General features: G+C 41.0%; 1 protein-coding gene across 1 annotated transcript in view; it reads right to left on the bottom strand.

Annotated features, from left to right (window-relative positions):
- ADAMTSL1 (ADAMTS like 1) overlaps window positions 1-18843 on the bottom strand; it is a 198913-nt gene that overhangs the window by 65318 nt on the left and 114752 nt on the right. The window contains exons 16-17 of the mRNA XM_054397580.1: window positions 13621-13922; window positions 1118-1247 (exon numbers count right to left, since the gene is read on the bottom strand). Of these exons, the coding sequence (XP_054253555.1) occupies window positions 1118-1247; window positions 13621-13922 (432 nt within the window). The remainder of the gene's footprint in view (window positions 1-1117; window positions 1248-13620; window positions 13923-18843) is intronic.

Raw genomic sequence — 18843 nt, 5'->3', positions numbered from 1 at the left:
ATTTCCCACTGTGCACTCTCAGTTCCTGTGATGCTGCTACCTACCAGTTACAGCAGGATTTCCATCTCCAATATACTTTTCAATCATTGATATAATATTGGCCATCAATATTGGCAACTTGAAGTCAGAGTTGCAATATCTTCGTAAGAATTCTTGATATACTTCAGTGAAAAGTATCAGGCTCTGCTTTTTCAGAGAATTAAATCCTGATCATCCAATAAAAACCACTATTTCTGTTCTTATCATTCTTGGATGATGCCATTGATTTTTAATACGAGCGTTGTCCATGTTCCCAGAATCTCCTAATATTCTTGATGATATACCCCTGTATAGTCTGTTGTCATATAAAGCATACATACACCTACTCATATACCCACTAAGAATTTCTACCACCTGGACAGCACTGAGAGTTTTCATGTGTCCAAATTTACCATGTACTTCAAATCTGCTTCACTACCAGAAGAAAATAATGTACCTGTATACAGCTGGGAATAAAGGCAATATATAGATAGAACATCTAGAAGACTTTATTGGCCCAGATTATTTAAGTAAACATGGGAACCTCATGACAGCTACATTCTGTCATAGGGGGTATAGTTGTTAATCTCTACAGACACAGACCTGCTAATTTTAGGGTCAGGATTGTGGAAGCTGCTTGGGGAAAGAGAGGAAGAGGCTCTGCACAACATTTTGTGAGAGGGAAAGTTGCAGAAGTGTCCTTAAACGTGACACAACTCAATAACGTTAAGCTGATCCACGGACTGTGTGTCTGAAGAATCTGTATATGCAAGCAATCTGAAGTCTGCATTTTGGTTTTACAATTGCTTTGTGCTTTCTGGTCAGTATGACTGATGTGAAGAGACTGTAAGCCTGTGCAGTCTGAGAAAGACCTCATGTGAGGCAATGCTTGTCACAAGACCAAAATATCATTGAGTCTGAGGACCCATCTTATATTTTTTTTTCATATTGCTAGTGTTAATTAAAAGGCTCTGGCCAACATACTGAACTACCATCATCCGTGCTTGTGTATTTGTTTTGCTTCTGACATGGATTTCTCAAAATATATCTTAAATCTGGAAAAATATATATTCCTGGTGATAAGATATAAGAAGCCTACCTTGGGGGGCAGGGGTCCAGGCTACAGGTTTTCAGCAGCTGTGGAGGATGGCGGCTGCTTATGCACAGCGTCTCATCTGCAGTCTCCCTGGTTTGTTTGTTCAGGCAGGTCACCATAGCCTCCTGGACACCTGCACACAACAATGCATGGTCACAGTCATCTCTCTGCACTGGGAGAGATATGAAAGCTAGGGGCAGACACAAGCCCAGTGGTGTCAGCAGGGCTGTGCTGGGGCTACTCCATGAATGAAGAAGGACAGCCTCACACTTAATGCTGCCAGCTTGGGGTCTGGTGCCCTGGCTGAAGAGAGAGGAGGCTGCTTCCTAGAGGGCAGTGAAGTGTTTGCCTTCCACATCCAAGTGCTCTGTCTGACAGTCTTTGAGGAGTATGGTGTGAATGAGGAATGTCTCTTGGCATAGCATCAGGATGGAGTAGTGAAATTGTAGTTCCTTTTTCTCCCTGCTATTGGGAAAAGCCTTCATCTGTTTTTCAGGCACCGTTATACATTGCTTACTGTACCTTTTGTATCCTGTTCCCCAGCCAGCTGGGAGATGGTCTGATCAAAACACCACGTGGAGTGCTGGGTTTTTACTTGCCCTTGCTTTCAGTCTCACTAGGTGCCTCAGCTGCAGTGAAAAGTCCCTATGTTCATTCACCACTTACCTTTCCTGGACAGAAAATTATGACTCATCCTATCACTCTGAGTGCAATGAGGCTGGCATTTATTCATAAGCCAAGCAGGCTAAGGGGTGAAGATGGCCTTGCCTTTGGCATGATATGTTTTAACAAGAATATGATTTTTCTCTCCAAAAGCCCTTGCCTTTGTGCAGATTGAATCATGGTCTGCATGGTATCCTAGCCTGTATCAGGAATAGTGTGGCCAGCAGAAGCAGGGGAGGTCATTTTGCCCCTATAGTCAGCACTGGTTATGCCACACCTGAATACTGTGTCTAGTTCTGGGCCCCTCAATTCAAGAAAGATGTTGAGTTGCTGGAATATGTCCAGAGAAAGGCAACTAGGCTGGTGAGTAGTCTGGAGCACAGCCCTGTGAGGAGAGGCTGAGGCAGCTGGGGTTGTTTAGCCTGGAGAAGAAGAGGCTCAGGGGAGACCTTATTGCTCTTTACAACTACATGAAGTGAGGTTGTAGCCAGGTGGGGATTGGTCTCTTCTCCCAGGCAACCAGCAACAGAACAAGAGAACACAGTCTCAAGCTGTGCAGGGGGACATTTAAGTTTAATCTTAGAAAAAGGTTCTTCCCAGAAAGTGAGCTTGCCCATTGGAATGGGCTGCCCAAGGAGGTGGTGGTGTTGATGTCCCTGGAGGCGTTTAAGAGGAGACTGGATAAGGCACTTAGTGCCATGGTCTTGTTGATTAGATAGCGTTGGGTGATCAGTTGGACTTGATGATCTTAGAAGTCTCTTCCAACCTGTTTGATTCTGTGATTCTGTGATGATTGCTATGGATGCAAAAGTAAGATAAAACAAGGTCAGACAACTCAGGGGCTCTCAGTTGTCTTCTACATTCAGTCTATGGCTAGACTGAAAATGCAAACCTGTGGGCTGCATCTGAGAACTGGGACAAGGATAGCTATTTGGATTAAGAGAGGAGCTGGAAGATCTGATGATTAAGTTTTAAATTAGGAAATCCTTGGTGATAACAAATTCCTTATCTACTCTTTGTTGTATAAATTACTCTGTCTCAATTTTCCTATGAGTGAAGTAGGAATATTTTTTGGATCACAAAGTTAAAAAAATAAAAAGTCAGGTTTACAATAATACATGTCACAGAAAAAAAGTACTTAGTGAGAGGGGATCTATTTCTTTCTCAGGGGGTCTAAGGATAACAATTAGTCTGAATTTTTTAGAAATCTAATACACAGGGATTCAAGCAGAGTGGAAGTACGCTATTTACATTCATTACTACTTCCTGACCTAGGAAAAGGTTAGGTGAACTCAAAAATTGCACCATCTTCTCAGAACCAACTTTCCCCCCTGCCTCTATCCCCCATGTGATGGTTTGAAACTCTTTTTAATATTTCTTTGCAAACTTCAAGCAGAGAAAGTGAAAGAGTAAAGCAAACTAATGATTGTTCTAAACACTTCCATTGGATAGATAGAAATGTTTAAGAACTACTACTCAAAACAAAGTCTGCAGTCTGCAGTCGGGGCAACTTGCTGGGCTGTCTGGTTGCTGTTTCTTCTTTTTTGGCTGAAGATAACACACTGACCTTGACAAGCTAAGTTAACATCTTTTCTGCTTTAGCTAACTCTGCTTTCTGTCAGGGAGGTCTGCAGGGGAGGCCTCTGGGAGAGAGGCCCCTTGGGAAAGGTCCCCTTTGGGGGGAAGTAAAGGGAGCTGGATAGTGCTTTTCTGTTGATCGTATATATTTGCAAATGTTGTGAATTTTGTATATTTGTACATATTCATTGCATTTTGTTAAAAGGTGAATGAGTTTTGCTGATGACTTTCTGACTCTCCAATTGACAAATCAAGTTTTGAATGGGCACCAAAGAGTCACGGTTGGTTCTGTATCGTCTGTGATGCACAGTTTGAGAAGCAACCGGCAGCTTTGCATCCTCTATCTCATGTTCTCCCACAATTGCAGATTCATCTGAAAGCTCAGGTCTAATGGACAACTTCAATTTTCCTCCATCAATTTCTACAGTTGCTATTCCAAAAGCCCATTGGTAACCCTTAGGGTCTTTGAAACACCCTTCTCTCAGAAAATCAATTCCCAAAATACAAGGTGCATTAGGACCTGTTACAATAGTATGTTTCTTCCACTGCTTCCCAGTTAAACTTATGTCAACCTCTATCTTAAACAACTCTTGAGATCCACCAGTGACTCCCTGAATAGTTATAGATTCTCCCCCTTGATAATTTTATGGTATTATGGTGCACTGAGCTCCTGTGTCAACCAAGGCTCTGTACTTCTGAAATTTTGAAGTGCCAGGCCACTGGATGTACACATTCCAATAGATTCTGTTATCTCCATTATCCCTTACCTCCCCCTGGTGGAAGGCAGGGCACCCCTAATTGTGGGGATTACATCCACATGTACAGCTGGCACAATGTCCAGCACCAGAACTAGAATCACTGTTGGAGGTACTGGAGTTGTTCTGGGAAACTGAGGAGGTGACAGCTACCCTTCTGGTATTGTTACCTCGGGATCTGCCCCTCTGCAGCTCCCGTAACCTCCTGAAAAGATCAGAAGTTGGTTGACCATCCCATCTGTTCATGTTCTCACCAAACTGATCACGCAGAGTTATCCAGATACTGCCACGTGATTGCCTCTGCTGTCTGTTTTGGTTTGACCTATTCTGGAATGGCCTTCTTGGAGCACGTCTGTTCCTGACAGCTGAAACTTGTATTCATCTGGAGGAAGAGGAATCAGAATCATCCCCCTTCATCAAGTTGGATATGGAGGTTTTAAGTTCTTCCTTCAGCTCTTTCATGCAATTCTTTATCTCTCCAGACAAAGTTTCAATGGCTGAAACCAAAGAAGTACGTGCGAGACTATCCTCCAACTGCCTCATTTGGTCAGTGAAATGGCCAACAGTAGGAGGTGCTCCACCATAATTTCTTGCCACAATCCTGCTTGCCAGAATAGTAGCATAATTAGGAGGAGCAAGCTTAATGAGCTTTTTGGCAAGGCCTGTTCCAACAGGAATTTCATCAGGATTCAGAGTCTCATGATCTCCATACATCACTTCTCTCGCAGCAAGTTCTCTCAGATGCTTGATTCCCTCATCTATTGTGGTTAAAGGCTTAGGGTTCCATGGTAAATCATCTGCTGGGGTACCTCATCAGGACTGCCAGTAGGAGGCTTGCCCACAGAGAAACTTTACCAATGCACTTGCCTAGGTGCCTGTCTATGCCTGTATCCTTTGAGAGCATCCCCAACTGAGAGGCCGACTTGTCACCTACCACCAATGCTGGGGCTCCCATATCAAAACACCTGGCTAGCCAAGACAGGACTGGCTCAGTATCTCCTCTGATGTAATCTTTCATCATATGTCTCATTTCCTGTCTGAGTGCATTAGCTGTCTACATGTCACCCTCCTCCTCCTCCTCCTCATCATCCTGAGGTTGCTGTCCCCATATTCCTACTGTAATCCTCTGTGCAATTTCCTGAAGTTCAGAGGCACTTCCAGCAGTTGTTAATTTACCAAGGTCTACATCCTGACCTACATTTCCATCATCCATGTGGGGTCTCAAAAGGTCTGCCAGAGTTTTAAGGCTAACCTTCCCTTCCTCACCAGAAGGATCTTTCTTAACAGAGGGACCCTGAGTAGAAGGACCCTCACCTCCATCTGCACCTTCTGCACCATCTTCTGCACCATCTGCATCTCCTCCTGTAGCTCCTTTGTGCTTTCTGGGGATAGCCTCCACCAAATTTACTGGATTTGCTTTCACATTCGCAGTAGAGTTGGAAAGAGCAGAGGAATTCTGTGCAGGGTTAGCAGGTACAGAGGAATTCTGTGCAGAATCAGCAGGTGCAGAGGAATTCTGTGCAGAGTGAGCAGGTATGCTTTGAGGCCCTGCAGCTGCTGCTGCCTCCATATCGGCAGCAGAAGGAGGAGGAGGAGACTGTGCTTCGGTAATGGCGCCTGCCTGTGCAGCTGTGTCTGCCTGTGCCGAATCTGCCTGCGCCTCGTTAATGGCGTCTGCCTGAGTAGTCACAGCTCTTATCTCAGATTCTGGCACATTTCCCAGGCCTTCTGGCAAAGATCCCACAGCTACTGCTGCTGGCTCTGAGTCAAGGCCGTCAGCAGCTTTCTCACAAACCTTAATTGTGATCTCCTGGACACTGTAATCAGAATCAGAACCTAATTCTGAATCTTTCTGAGCTTTTCTATGCTTCCTCTTACGTCTATGCAGGTTGCAAGAGCAAGTAGCCTTATGTCTTTCTTGATACAGTGCTACCAATAGCCAAATGTTTGCTGCCACAAGCACCAGAATCAGGATTAGTATAAAAATTGATTTAGGATTCTACTGGTTCACATAATCCTCTGCAAGAGGAATAGCAAACTCAAATGCTTCTGCTGGCAGATTTATAGTTGAGTTACCGTATCTCCCCAGCCCAATAAGACCACAACAGAAATCAACGACATTTAGTAACTTGTTCTTAACCCAAAAAAATGACTTATATGCCACATATCTCACAAAATGGCCCATTTGTAGATCACCAGGGTCAGACAAGAATAAATAAAATGCCAAACCAACCAAAACAGCTTCATTTTGCTTCCTAATCTGAGCAGGAATAAATCATACAAGCAATCGAGCCCCGAGTTGGAGCACCAAAAATAAAAAAAATGTGTCAGTGTGAGCTGAAATTCCACCCCCCTCCCCCCCTACCCCGACAATAACCAGGCTAGCTCAGTCTGGAAGCAAATGCAAGCTGTATTTACAAGCAGAATCTACAATCAATGATGAAATGCAATGAATATGTACAAATATACAAAATTTACAACATTTACAAATATATACAATCAACAGAAAAAGCACAATCAAGATCCCTTTGCTTCCCCCCAAAGGGGACCTTTCCCAAGGGGCCTCTCTCCCAGAGGCCTCCCCCCCAGATCCCCGTGGCAGAAAGCAGAGTTAGCTAAAGCAGAGAAGTTGTTAACTTAGCTCACGAAGGTCAGTGTGTTATCTTCAGCCAGAAGAGAAGAAGAAACAGACAGCCCAGCAACTGCCACGACTGCATAATGCAGAGTGCCCACTTTGTTTTGAGTAATAGTTCTTAAACATTTCTATCTATCCAATGGAAGTGTTTAGAACAATCATTATTTTGCTTTCTTACACCCAATATTGACTTATTTACACTCTTTCACTTTTGAACTTTGCAAAGAAAAATTAAAAAGACAGTTTCAAACCATCACACATTTCATCACAGGTTGTAGATCTCCTTGTAAATACAGCTTGCATTTGCTTCCAGACGGAGCTAGCCTGGTTATTGTTGGTGTGGGGTGAATTTCAGCTCACACTAACACACCCCCATATATCTCACAATCTTTTGAAGAAAAGTATGTTTAAGTAATAATACATTAAAAAAAAAAAGCATTGGAAGGGCTTGGAGAGCTCCAAGAACAGTGTAACAGATCTGACAATACTTCTTGCTGTTTCTCGTGCCAGTGCACATGCTATCAGGTAAATAATTATATCCTCTAATTCAGCAGAACCAAATTGCTGCAACTCATCATAGTTCCTGCACAAAAATTATGCATGGATTCATTCCCCGTAGTAGAGGCTGAGGAGAGGCCCAGAGCAAAGCTTCATGTTGAGCAATTTATTGTCTCCTATAGGAGCAAGCCTGTTCAGGCCATGCCTATGACTCAAGAACAAGCAGTGCCTCCACAGTACTCAAGATGTTGAAGAGAAAAAAGAAGTTTGACCTTGTCAGACATTTAAATAACTAAAGTCCTTGAAGTCAGTCAACATTGTTGTGGGTTTCCTTCTTTACAAGATGGCCCAAAACTTTCAAGACATTTTGCTATTTAATTAATTTCCCAGATGACTTAAAAAATTGTAAAAATGATAGCCCATTGAGAGAATAAAACAAACGGCAGTGGTTTATTTCTGGGAAAAGAAAGAAATGAATTCTCTCTATATAAACAATATGGCTTCTACCATCATATTCAGTATCTTTCCAGCTCAATAATTTTGCTGTCGAGCATGTTATCACATTATACAATGAAGAGAGTTGAATGGATTCCCCAGGACAAATTTCTTTTGGCTGAACAGAGGTGGTTCTCTACCTGATAGGAAATGACATTTTATTCAAGTTACTGGTCTCTAGTTTGCATTGATTGCTTCTGCTGGTGTGTCAGCAACACCTGATGAAACCAGGTGGACTGCTAACCCATAAGTACATAAACTGGGAAAGGACTCTTAACTGTGTGGAAAGAAACCATCAAGTCCAGCCACATACTGGAGACATCATTGTGCTTGATAGAGATAGAGCTTGCTCACCATATGCATGTGCTGGATGTTTTTATTTTCAGCTCAAAATTTTGTAAATGGGCTGCTTCCACAGCTTCAACTTCTTCTGTCTGAAGTGTGTCACTACTGAGCTCTTGACCGATAATTAGTAATTACCTTAACAATTTTGTGTTGTCTCTTTCAATGCTGAATATCCAAAAGTGATTGCAACTGTCTTGAATGCAGACTTTTGTCCATTTCTCAGACTGATGTCTTTGTTTTATGATATTTATATATCTATGATACTGATAGTAGTACACTTCACTTTTCAGTATTCAGCCTGTCCCAGATCTTCAGTGACTTCATTCCCCATGCTTATCCCTCTCACCTAAGTTTATGTTATGTTATGTGTTATGTTTATATTTTCAGGAATTTTAGTCTATCCTACCAGTATCCTACTATGCTCAATATAATCGTCTTTCAGGCATTCTTGTAACTTTTTATGTTTTAAAGGTAGTGTAAGGTTATGTTTTAAATGTAGTTTAAAGGACCAGTAATCTCTCCTGACAGCATACATATTGCAGAAAAAGGCTCCTGTCTGAACATAACCAGTCTGTTGTTGCTAGACTGTGTATTGTCAGAAGTTTCTGGCTCTTGTGCCAGCAAGTAAAGAAAAATAAAAAAGAATCTGGCTTGCTCCAGCAGTAAGCAAACATGGTCAGAATCACTTTCTTCAGTGCCTCCTTGACTATGTGTCTTAGCATAGTGGTAACATCTCTCCCTCTGTTTTCGATAGGTCAATGTGGCAAGTGGTTTTAAGATTTAGATTAGGATGGATTGTTGAACATTTAGAGATTATAAAGACCTTTGATTTTCTGTCAGAAATTCCATGGTACAGAGATAAGTGTATGATCTTCAAGAGGCTTTTTTGTCAAGTAGCTGAATTCTAAACATTATTTACTGGACAGCATTACTAGAACAAAATTCTGTCTGCTTTAACACTGCTTTCTCTAAAAAAAACCACCCCTGAGTTCTCAGTAGGAAATCACAGTATAAAAGAGTGTAAGGGTGGGACATGAATCTAGGTAGTTTAAGTTCAATTCCAAAATACCATCAAATAAATGTTTAATTGTTTTATATCAATCAGAATATAATGATTGTTACATGATATTTGACGACAGCTCTGGGAAATGTAGCCACGAACAGCAGACTATGAAACTAATTCCTTCCAGTTGCTACTTTGGAGAAGTGAAACATTACTTCTGCATCTATCCAATTTCTTCTCTTGAGACTCCAAACCCAATAAAATGTGTTTGGTTGGTCTTGCACCTACGGCTGCAAAAATATCTGACTTAGCATAGGCTAATCTGGAAAATCTGCAGTTGGTGTAGGAGAAAAAGGAAATCTTGGCCAACAATTTTTGTTGACAATTAAAACAGCTTAAATTTATATGGGAAAAGGTCTCTGTCATCAATATCTATAAGTTATATTGAAAAATACACATACAGCCACTACTGTCAAAGAAATGGCTTTATTTCAAAAGGATATTTCTAGAAGTTTCACTATTCATAATGTAAGTCTGATAAATTGTTACTACTCGCTAGTAGCCTCAATGTATGATGGATGCTCCTGTAAAGTCAGTGTTTGTCATCACTGAGTACACACTAGCCTAGTGTCATATATTTTATGCAGGAAACAAAGATATAGTGGCAATGGTCTGATTCTAGGACAGGAACTAGTAGGGCTTGTTCACAGAGTTTTAAACTAGAATTGAAGGGGGTTGGGGTTATTGCTGCATTTGCACCAGTGGGGCAGTTTTCTAGTATTAATGACTATCAGAAGGCCTCCCACCCTGCCAGGAAGGAGCTCAGCTCACTCCCTGCAATGCCTGTACACCAACACACACAACATGAGGAATAAGCAGGAGGAGTTAGAAATCCATGTGCAGTCAAGGGGTTATGATCTGGTGGCAATTACGGAGACATGTCGGGACAGCTCACATGACTGGAGTGTAGACATGGAGTATGCCCTTTTTAGGAAACACAGGTCAACAAAGTGAGGTCGTGGAGTTGCTCTTTACATGAGGGAACAAGTAGAACATACTGAGTTTTGTCCAGGGATGGGTGAGAGGTTAGCTGAGAGTTTGTGGGTGTGAATTAAGGGTCAGGCTAGCATGACTGATATTGTTGTGGGTGTTTATTACAGGCCACCTGATCAGGATGAGGAAGTTGATGACCCCTTCTACAGGCAGCTGACAGCAGCCTCACAATCACAGGGACTGGTTCTCATGGGGGGATTTTAACTACCCAGATATTTGCTGGAAGGCCTACTCAGCCACAGTCCAGGAGGTTCCTCCAGTGCATTGATGCAAATGGTGGATGAGCCAGCTAGGAGAGGAGTGCTACTGGACCCGATACTCACTAACAAGGACGGTCTGGTTGAAGCAGTGAAGGCTGAGGGCAGCCTTGGCTGCAGTGACCATGTGATGGAGTTCAGGACCTTGGACTTCAGCAGAGCTAACTTTGGCCTTTTCAAGCAATTGCTAGGGGAAATCTCATGGGACAAGGTACTAGAAAGCAAAGGGGCCCATGACAGTTGATTCAAGGACCACATCCAAGCTCAAGATCAGAGGATTCCAGGGAATTGAGAAAGGGAGCCAGGAGACCAACATGGTTAAGTAGGAAACTGCTGAGCAAACTCAAGTGGAAGAAGAGAGTCTACAGATAATGGAAGGAGGGGCTGGCCACTTGGGAGGCGTATAAGACTGTTGTCAGAGGATGTAAGGAGGCAACTAGAAAGGCTAAGGCCTTCTTGGAACTCAACCTTGCAAGGGAGGTCAAGGACATCAGAAGAGGCTTCTTCAAATACATTGGAGGAAAAACTAAGACTAGAGGCAATGTAGGCCCACTGCTGAATGAGGTGGTGAGAAAGGATACGAATAACATGGATAGTGCTGTGTGTTACTGAATGCTGCCTTTGTTTGGAGACTGTCCTCATGAGTCCCAGACCCTTGAGACCCCTGAGGAAGTCAGTGTAAAGGAGGAGTTTGCCTTGGTTGATGAGGACTGGGTTAGGGAACAGTTAAGTAATCTGGACATCCACAAATCCACGGGGCTTGATGGAATGCACCTGTGGGAGCTGAGGGAGCTTGTCGAGGTCATTGCCAGACAACTCTCCACCATCTTTGGTAAGTCATAGGGGACAGGAAAGGTACCTGGTGACTGGAGGAGGGCAAACATCACTCCAATCTTCAAAATGGGTAAGAAAGAGGACCCATATAACTATAGACCAGTCAGCCTCACCTCCATCCTTGGAAAGGTAATGGAGCAACTTATTCTTGGTACTGTCCTTAGGCATATGAAGGACAAGAGGTTCATTAGGAGCAGTCAACATGGTTTTACCAAGGGGAAGTCATGTCTGACCAACCTCATAGACTTTTATGAGGATATAACTAGATGGATAGATGACGGTAGAGCAGTGGATGTGGCTTAGCTTGATTTCAGCAAAGAATTTGATGCTGTCTCTCACAGCATCCTTGCAGCTAAACTGGGGAAATGTGGTCTGGATGATCAGATAATAAGGTGGATTGAGAACTGGTTGAAAGAAAGAAGTCAGGGAGTTGTGGTCAATAGGAAGGAGTCTAGTTGGAGGCCTGTGTCTAGTGGAGTCCCTCAGGGTTCAGTACTGGGACCAGTACTACTCAATACACTTATCAACAACCTGGATGAGGGAATACAGAGCACTGTCAGCAAGTTTGCTGATGACACAAAACCGGGTGGAGTGGCTGAGACACCAGAGGGATATGATGCCATTCAGCGAGACTTAGACAGGCTGGGGAGTTGGTCAGGGAGAAATTTTAATGAAATTCATTAAGGGCAAGTGTGGAGTCTTGCACCTGGAAAAGAGCAACCCCAGCTGTCAGTATAGTTTGGGGACTGACCTGTTGGAGAGCAGTGAAGGGGAAAAGGACCTGGGGGTCCTAGTGGATGAAAGGTTGACCATGAGCCAGCAATGTGCTCTTGTGGCCAAGAAGGCCAATGCCATTCTGGGGTGTATTTAGAAGGGCAGTGCCCTGGTGAGTCCACATCAGGAATATTGTGTCCAGTTCTGGGCCCCTCAGTTCACGAAGGACAGGGAACTGCTTGAAAGAGTCCAACACAGAATCACAAAAATGATTAGGTGAGAGGAACATCTTCCTTATGAGGAGAGACTGAGGGAGCTGGGTCTCTTTAGCTTGGAGATGAGGAGACTAAGTGATGATCTCATTCATGTTTATAAATATGTAAAGGGTGAGTGCCAAGGGATGGTGTCAGGCTCTTCTTGGTAATGTCCAATGACAGGACAAGGGGTAGTGGGTGGAAGGTGAGGCATAGGAAGTTCCATGGAAACACAAAGAAAGTTTTTTTCACTGTGGGGGTGGTGGAACACTGGAACGGGCTTCCTGGGTGGGTTGTGGAGTTGCCCTCTCTGGAGACGTTCAAGACCTGCCTGGATGCATTCCTGTGTGATCTGATATAGGTGATCCTGCTCTGGCAGCGGGGCTGGACTAGATGATCTCTTGAGGTCCCTTCCAGACCCTAACATTCTGTGATTCTGTGAACTCTCAACAAATTGCTCTAAACACTGACTACCATCAGGAAGTTAAAAGCAAGCACAGAAAACCTGTTTTTCTACTGTGTTTTTAAAGTTTGTAACTAATTACTAGTGAATCTGTACTGATCATACTATCAACCATTCATTAAGTGCTGAGTGGTTTCCAGTTTTACGGTGCCTATTCTGTATTTATCTATAGTAATCCTTTTTCAGTAGCCTGAAACATGCAATGTAAAAAGACAGTAGCTGAAGAAGCCTAGGTTTAATTAAAAAAATACATATTTCTTAGAACCAGCTAGACAAAATGACAGGAAAAAAAGGGATATCAGAGAACTATGGATTATTAATCTATAACATGTGGAACCTGGGGCTCTGATTAACCTTGACAAACTCCCAAGTAACACACTTGCTAGCTTTGGACAACCGCAGTTAGTGCTTCTATCATATGTTTTATTTTGCAGTGGTATCAGAGCTAATTTTCCTTACTGACAGAATTTAGGGAACTGGCTGAGCTGTTAGACTTATACATAATTTAATGCATCTACAAAGGGAGGACAATTTACTTCCATATGTTTATACTTGCACAGTATGAATCAAGAGATAAAACCTAAAACCAACACATGATTCTTAGACTGTATCACCAGACCTCTTTCACATTTAGTTGTATTTTCATGAGTGCCTTTTGAATAATCACTTGATACAAGGAAAGAGAAATGTGTGATACATTGAACACTCTTGGTGACACACTGATTATGGAACTTGAAAGTCTTGGGCTTCTGCACGTGGGTTGTTTTTTTTTTCCCCACAGTTTTCATCCATGCCTTTTCAAATACTGTTGGACTTGATGATCCTACAGGTCTTTTCCAACCTAAATCATTCTATGATTCTAAATAGCTGTAGAAAAGCAGCATATTTGTGGGTCTTGACTGCAAAGCACACACATAAAGAGGGAAAGTAAATACAGCACAGAAACATTTTGCACTTACCTCCTCCACAAGACTCTGAACACTCAGTAAAGCCCTGGTATTCCCAGTCATAAAGCTCATAAAGCTCCTGAAAGCTGCCATACAGCAGCTCAGTTTCCTCTGGATTATATTCTGTTGCCTCTCCACTGCAGAGGCCACTGTAACAGGATCTCTGAGACGCAGGTTTGGGACCTTCACATTCATCAATGGGCAGGTCAACCACAGACTGAGAGAAAGAGAGAAGAACTTGACATTTCACAAGCCGCACCTGCATGCCCACTCCACAGGTGACACTACAAGTGGACCAAGCCTCAGGAATAAACCTGCGAGAGAAAAGAGAGCATGGTAAGTTACGTCCACAAAAAGCCAGGAAGGCAAAAGCAATGTAGTCTTGTCCATGCTGAATTCTTTTCATTGATAAACAAACACTTCATCATAAGGCTGTTATGCAATACACAAAAGAACCATGTCATACTGTTGACAACTCAATGGCAAAAGTGAAGGGCTCTCAAGTACTGATGTGGAGTGTCTCCTTATATCTAGGAAGAAAGATACATGCTTAGAGCACCTTTCTTGATCCCAAGATGTCTCAGTGTAAGGTATCCCACAATCTCCTAATGTGCATCATGATCCCACTAGCTACTTTGTGCTAGTGTTCAACCTAGATCACGTTAGCCTTAGTTGATACTACAATTATGTCACTAGTAAGTATTGAACAGGATGCTGTTACCAGATGTTTGCAGTATTACAGGGAAAATAAATTCAATCATTGTATTCCAGCAATAATTTTTAAGACTTTATCTGAAATCATAAAAATATATAAAGAAACCATCCTTTCTTTAGCAGCTTTCATTATTTTTTCCCTAGCATATTTATTTTCTCTTCTCATTAAAAAAAATAAACAAAACACCCAAAAAATTGAAAACAATGGAATGATGGAAAGATTTCTAAGTTTTTCTGTGTAGTCACTACTTTTTCAACATCTTAAAAAAAATATCAGTTTTAGAAATTGGCCTAGCATTTTACTCAAAATAACATTGAGTAGAAGGGTCACATTCAACTCCATAGTACATATTTACCATCTTGTTTAAATGTAACACATCTTGTTTTGCTAAGGTCCTGTTGGTGTACACTGGTTTTTAAATCTTTGTGGAAAAACTCATTTCCAAATACTCCATGATCTGCATTATTTAAGCTTAGATAATTGTTGTTGCTGGTATTAAAGCACTCCAGTAATAAATTCAGTTTCTATTAGAACAGAAGAGCAAATAGTTGGAATAATCCCCATTAGTAATTTTTCCCTGTTAACTGTAAATGTTTAGGCTCTGTCATCTTCACACTCAGCAGGTTTTTTTCTTTTCCTGGTATCTTTTGAGTAATGATCTAATGGACTGAAAGCTTTTTTGTGATAGGGGTCAATTGCCTGACAGACATGTGGGTCCTCAGCACCTAATCATAGGCATTACCTAAATTTATCAAATCCATCAGAGTCGGCAGTATGTCTGTCCCTGACAGTATTCCTCTCCTGCTTATCTTTATTTAGACAAGCCACAACAGACTTGTACTGCTTGGCCCAGTGCTGAAGGCAATACACGCATCTGTCTCTTCTATAGTCTAAAGATACTCAGGATTATAGGAAACTCATATTCATTTTGTGAATCCTGTAAATAGTCTGATAGGAAGAAAAAGGAAATTTAGTTTTGTGATTAGCATTTTTGAAAGTATTTTTACATGGTTTTCTGCAGCCTTGCTCTAGTTTACAAAAAGGTTTTCCCTTCACTCTGGGGTTAAAAAAAACCCTCCCAAAACCAAGAAGAAACCTAGTGCTGCTGCATAGTTTGTATGTACCAGGAACCCTGACTGCAACATCATAATCTCCTAGAGGAGAGTGTGCATTTGTTCATGCACTTTCTGCGGGTGTCTATAATGCCTTGTTATACACCTGATACCCACTGCTAGTCATAAACATAAGAAGTCACAGAATGGAAAGAAAAGGATTTCAGAAATTACTGGAATATTTGAAACTGTTTCTAATGCTGCTACAAAAACTGCAAGGTTTCTTTCTGGAGCAAAGCTTTTGAGAAACTAATGATGCAAATCAATTCCATTTCCCTTCTCTGACACATTTCATCTTAAAAGATGGGTCTTGTTTCAGAGATTATATCCTTCATTCTGAAAGTATTATTCTTTAACAGTACAGGTTGCCACTCATTTTGTTTTTGCTGAGACTGTGCAACTGCTGTAGTTATATTTTGATATGTAAAATCTCATGTCATCGATTAAACAGTCAGCCACTATGACTTTTTTTGTTAGTTTAAATGTATAGCTTCTTATCTGACAAACTAAGAGACAGAAATCATAATTATCTTACATTGTTTATTATTGTGTAACTGTACTTTGTTGAAGAGCTGCTGTATTTCAAACAAGGAGGCATGATATTTTGCCTGGTATTGGAATTATTAATTTAGAAAAAATGACAAATTCATTACACTTCAGAGTATAGACGCATGAGGTACATCACAAATGGAAACACAAGAACAAAAGAGACAGACTACTAGAGGAGTTAATCAGATGTAGTACTGAGAGCTCATTGTTTTTTGCAGTGTACTACAATCACTGAAAAGATATTTTAAGGAGCTTTCAATGCGACAGAAAAACTAACTTACCATGATTGCAGTAGTAAGTACAAGTGAATTGCAGTTCTCCACAGAATTTCATCCATTCATGAGCACTGGGTAGATAGCAGTTGTTCAGCTCAATTTTGCAAGGACTTTTCATTTTCAGATATTAGTTTTCATATTCACACATGAGAATGCTCTTTTCAGAAAAGATTTTGTCTAATACTGAAAAATAAACAACCTTTCTCTCTTTAATTTATATTAATGTATTTAAAAATCCAGGTTTTGTAGACTAAAATGCTACATAATGATCACTTGCATATAGAGACAGCAAAAGTGATGTTGAATTTAAGTTCAGAACAGCAATGAAAATTGGAGAACTTTTTATTTTTTCCTTCCATCTCTGGGCACACTTAAAGGCTGTTGTATACTGTTCTTCATATAGCAACATGTATGTAACTAGTGAAGCCAGAAAATAAGAAACAAAAAGTCAGTACTTAATAATAGAGACCTTCCACAGCAAGCCAAAGTGTATTCAGGGTGAGACTCATGGAAAGCCTGTCTAAGTTTTGTGAAGAGCTCCAGAACACTTGATGTACATATAGCCACAGCCTACTCTCTCTAAAACTTTGGCTTCTAGAATGTGTCTGATGTTTTAAGAACTGCGCATACCAGTAAGACTTAAATGCTTGTAGACACAGACACCTATCTATTAAGGCATATGAAAACATATACTACCGGTGAAATAGAATGCTCAATGGCTTGTTCAAAGCCTTAGAGATTTTTCATAATAGAAATGGGAATAGAGCTCAGATTTGTCTTGAGCTGAAGTGCAAACCTGTTCTTCATCACCAGGAGAGACGGCCTTTCCATAGGTTTTAGGAGGCAGATAACTTCACAGGATGCTCACACGGTACTGAGCAGCTGTTGGTGCCATTGTTCAGAGAAGTGAACCAGAGGTCATGAATGACCACTCATCAATAAAATCTCAGGGCTCCGTTTGTAAGAATAACGGCACCATACTCTGCTACAAGCCCAATTCCAATCTGAGTGATTACAATCCATCACTCTACACTTTCTCTTCAGTTTAATTTGAATATGATCTTTTCCTTCATCTTTGTGTCATATCATTCTATACTGCTGATGGAATTGACTGCTGCTTTTCTTCCCTTTCTAGGGAGGGATAACCATTTCTGTTCTGTATGAATATTACACATAAATTCTAAATAGTGGTGACTGTCAACAGGGCCTCCTTGAATGAATAGATAGAAATCATTACCAAATGCCAGGCTGCTGCATAGCTGATTTTCCCTGTGACAGGCCACATACATAGGTTAATTCTTTTGCCATTAAATGTTATTAAAGAGATGTTCCTTTAACTTCTGTTTTCCTCGTCACTGCATGACAGTGAAGTGGGCAATCAACAGCCTACCAGTATGCATATGTCCTCATTACATTTTTTTTGGGCAATCTAATAATCATAACATGGTTTATTTTTAAAGTACAATGCTTGTAGAAAGTTATAAAATTACTTATTAACTTGTAGATCAGGCATAAACATAATGATGGAAACTATTTAATAGGGAAAACCAAAATAAAATATCTTATGTCTTTGGAAGCATAAATACCTACTGAAAACTAAGAAAGAGGTATTGGGTGACTGCCACACTGGCTTCTCTGTGCCATAACCAGTTGCCCAGGGCTTTGTTCACCCCACTGATGCATGTCAGGCATTTCCTTCCTTTTTTTTTTTTTTTTGTTAAATTTTTACTTATCTTTTTTTTTAAAACTCAGGGGCCCCATCACTACGATAGTGCCATCTGGCATCCAGATATTACTATTTGCCCCATTTTTCTCCCTCCTTTCCCACCCCTTGCCCTTCTTTTTATGGCTAATATCAGGGTTATTTATGGCAGGATATGAAAAGCTGGAAATGATGTTAAAATACAGAAGCATTTTTCAAGAGTTAGAAAGAGAATTTTTTAAGGCAACTTTCTGCCACCAATAAAATCAGTCTCATTATATGTGGGGTTTGGGACCAGCAGAATCTAAGTCCCCTTTAAGAAATGTTGCTCTTGTAAGTTCAAAACTGTGGGATTGAAGCTTTCTGGAATGTGTATAAGAAAGTTAACCATCCAAGACTGTTCTGACCTTGCAGATAATAAAGTAGAAACAATTTTGAGTAGTGAAAAGAATATGCATTTGTTAAATGAGCACAGCTCTGCTTTTTCTCTCTTTGCCCATATGTTACATCAGTTATTTTGGGCATATTAAGGCCCTCAGATACAGAAATAACTTGTCTTCGATTACCATATTTGAGTCTGTGAAAAATCCACCGTGACAATTATACACAGAAAAACATGTTTTTTTAATCATAACTGCTGCTCTTTCTGAGTCTGGCCGTCATGCTGTGATGGTGTCATGAGCTCCAGTGAAAGAAACCAAACAGCAAGATACTGTGGGTTCTTCCTTAGATAACATATTCCTAAATCCTGGTGAATAGTCGCTTCAGAGATGGAAAGCAATAATAGAACAATATGTGTGACAACAAAGGACAGCAGGAATTTACTTCAAACTTTTGTCCTAGCAAATATTACATTACTTCTTACCAGCCTAGAGTATTTCA

This window comes from Indicator indicator, chromosome Z (assembly GCF_027791375.1).
Source record: "Indicator indicator isolate 239-I01 chromosome Z, UM_Iind_1.1, whole genome shotgun sequence".
Taxonomy (NCBI): Eukaryota; Metazoa; Chordata; class Aves; order Piciformes; family Indicatoridae; genus Indicator; species Indicator indicator.
This window is presented reverse-complemented; position numbering and strand designations above follow the sequence as displayed.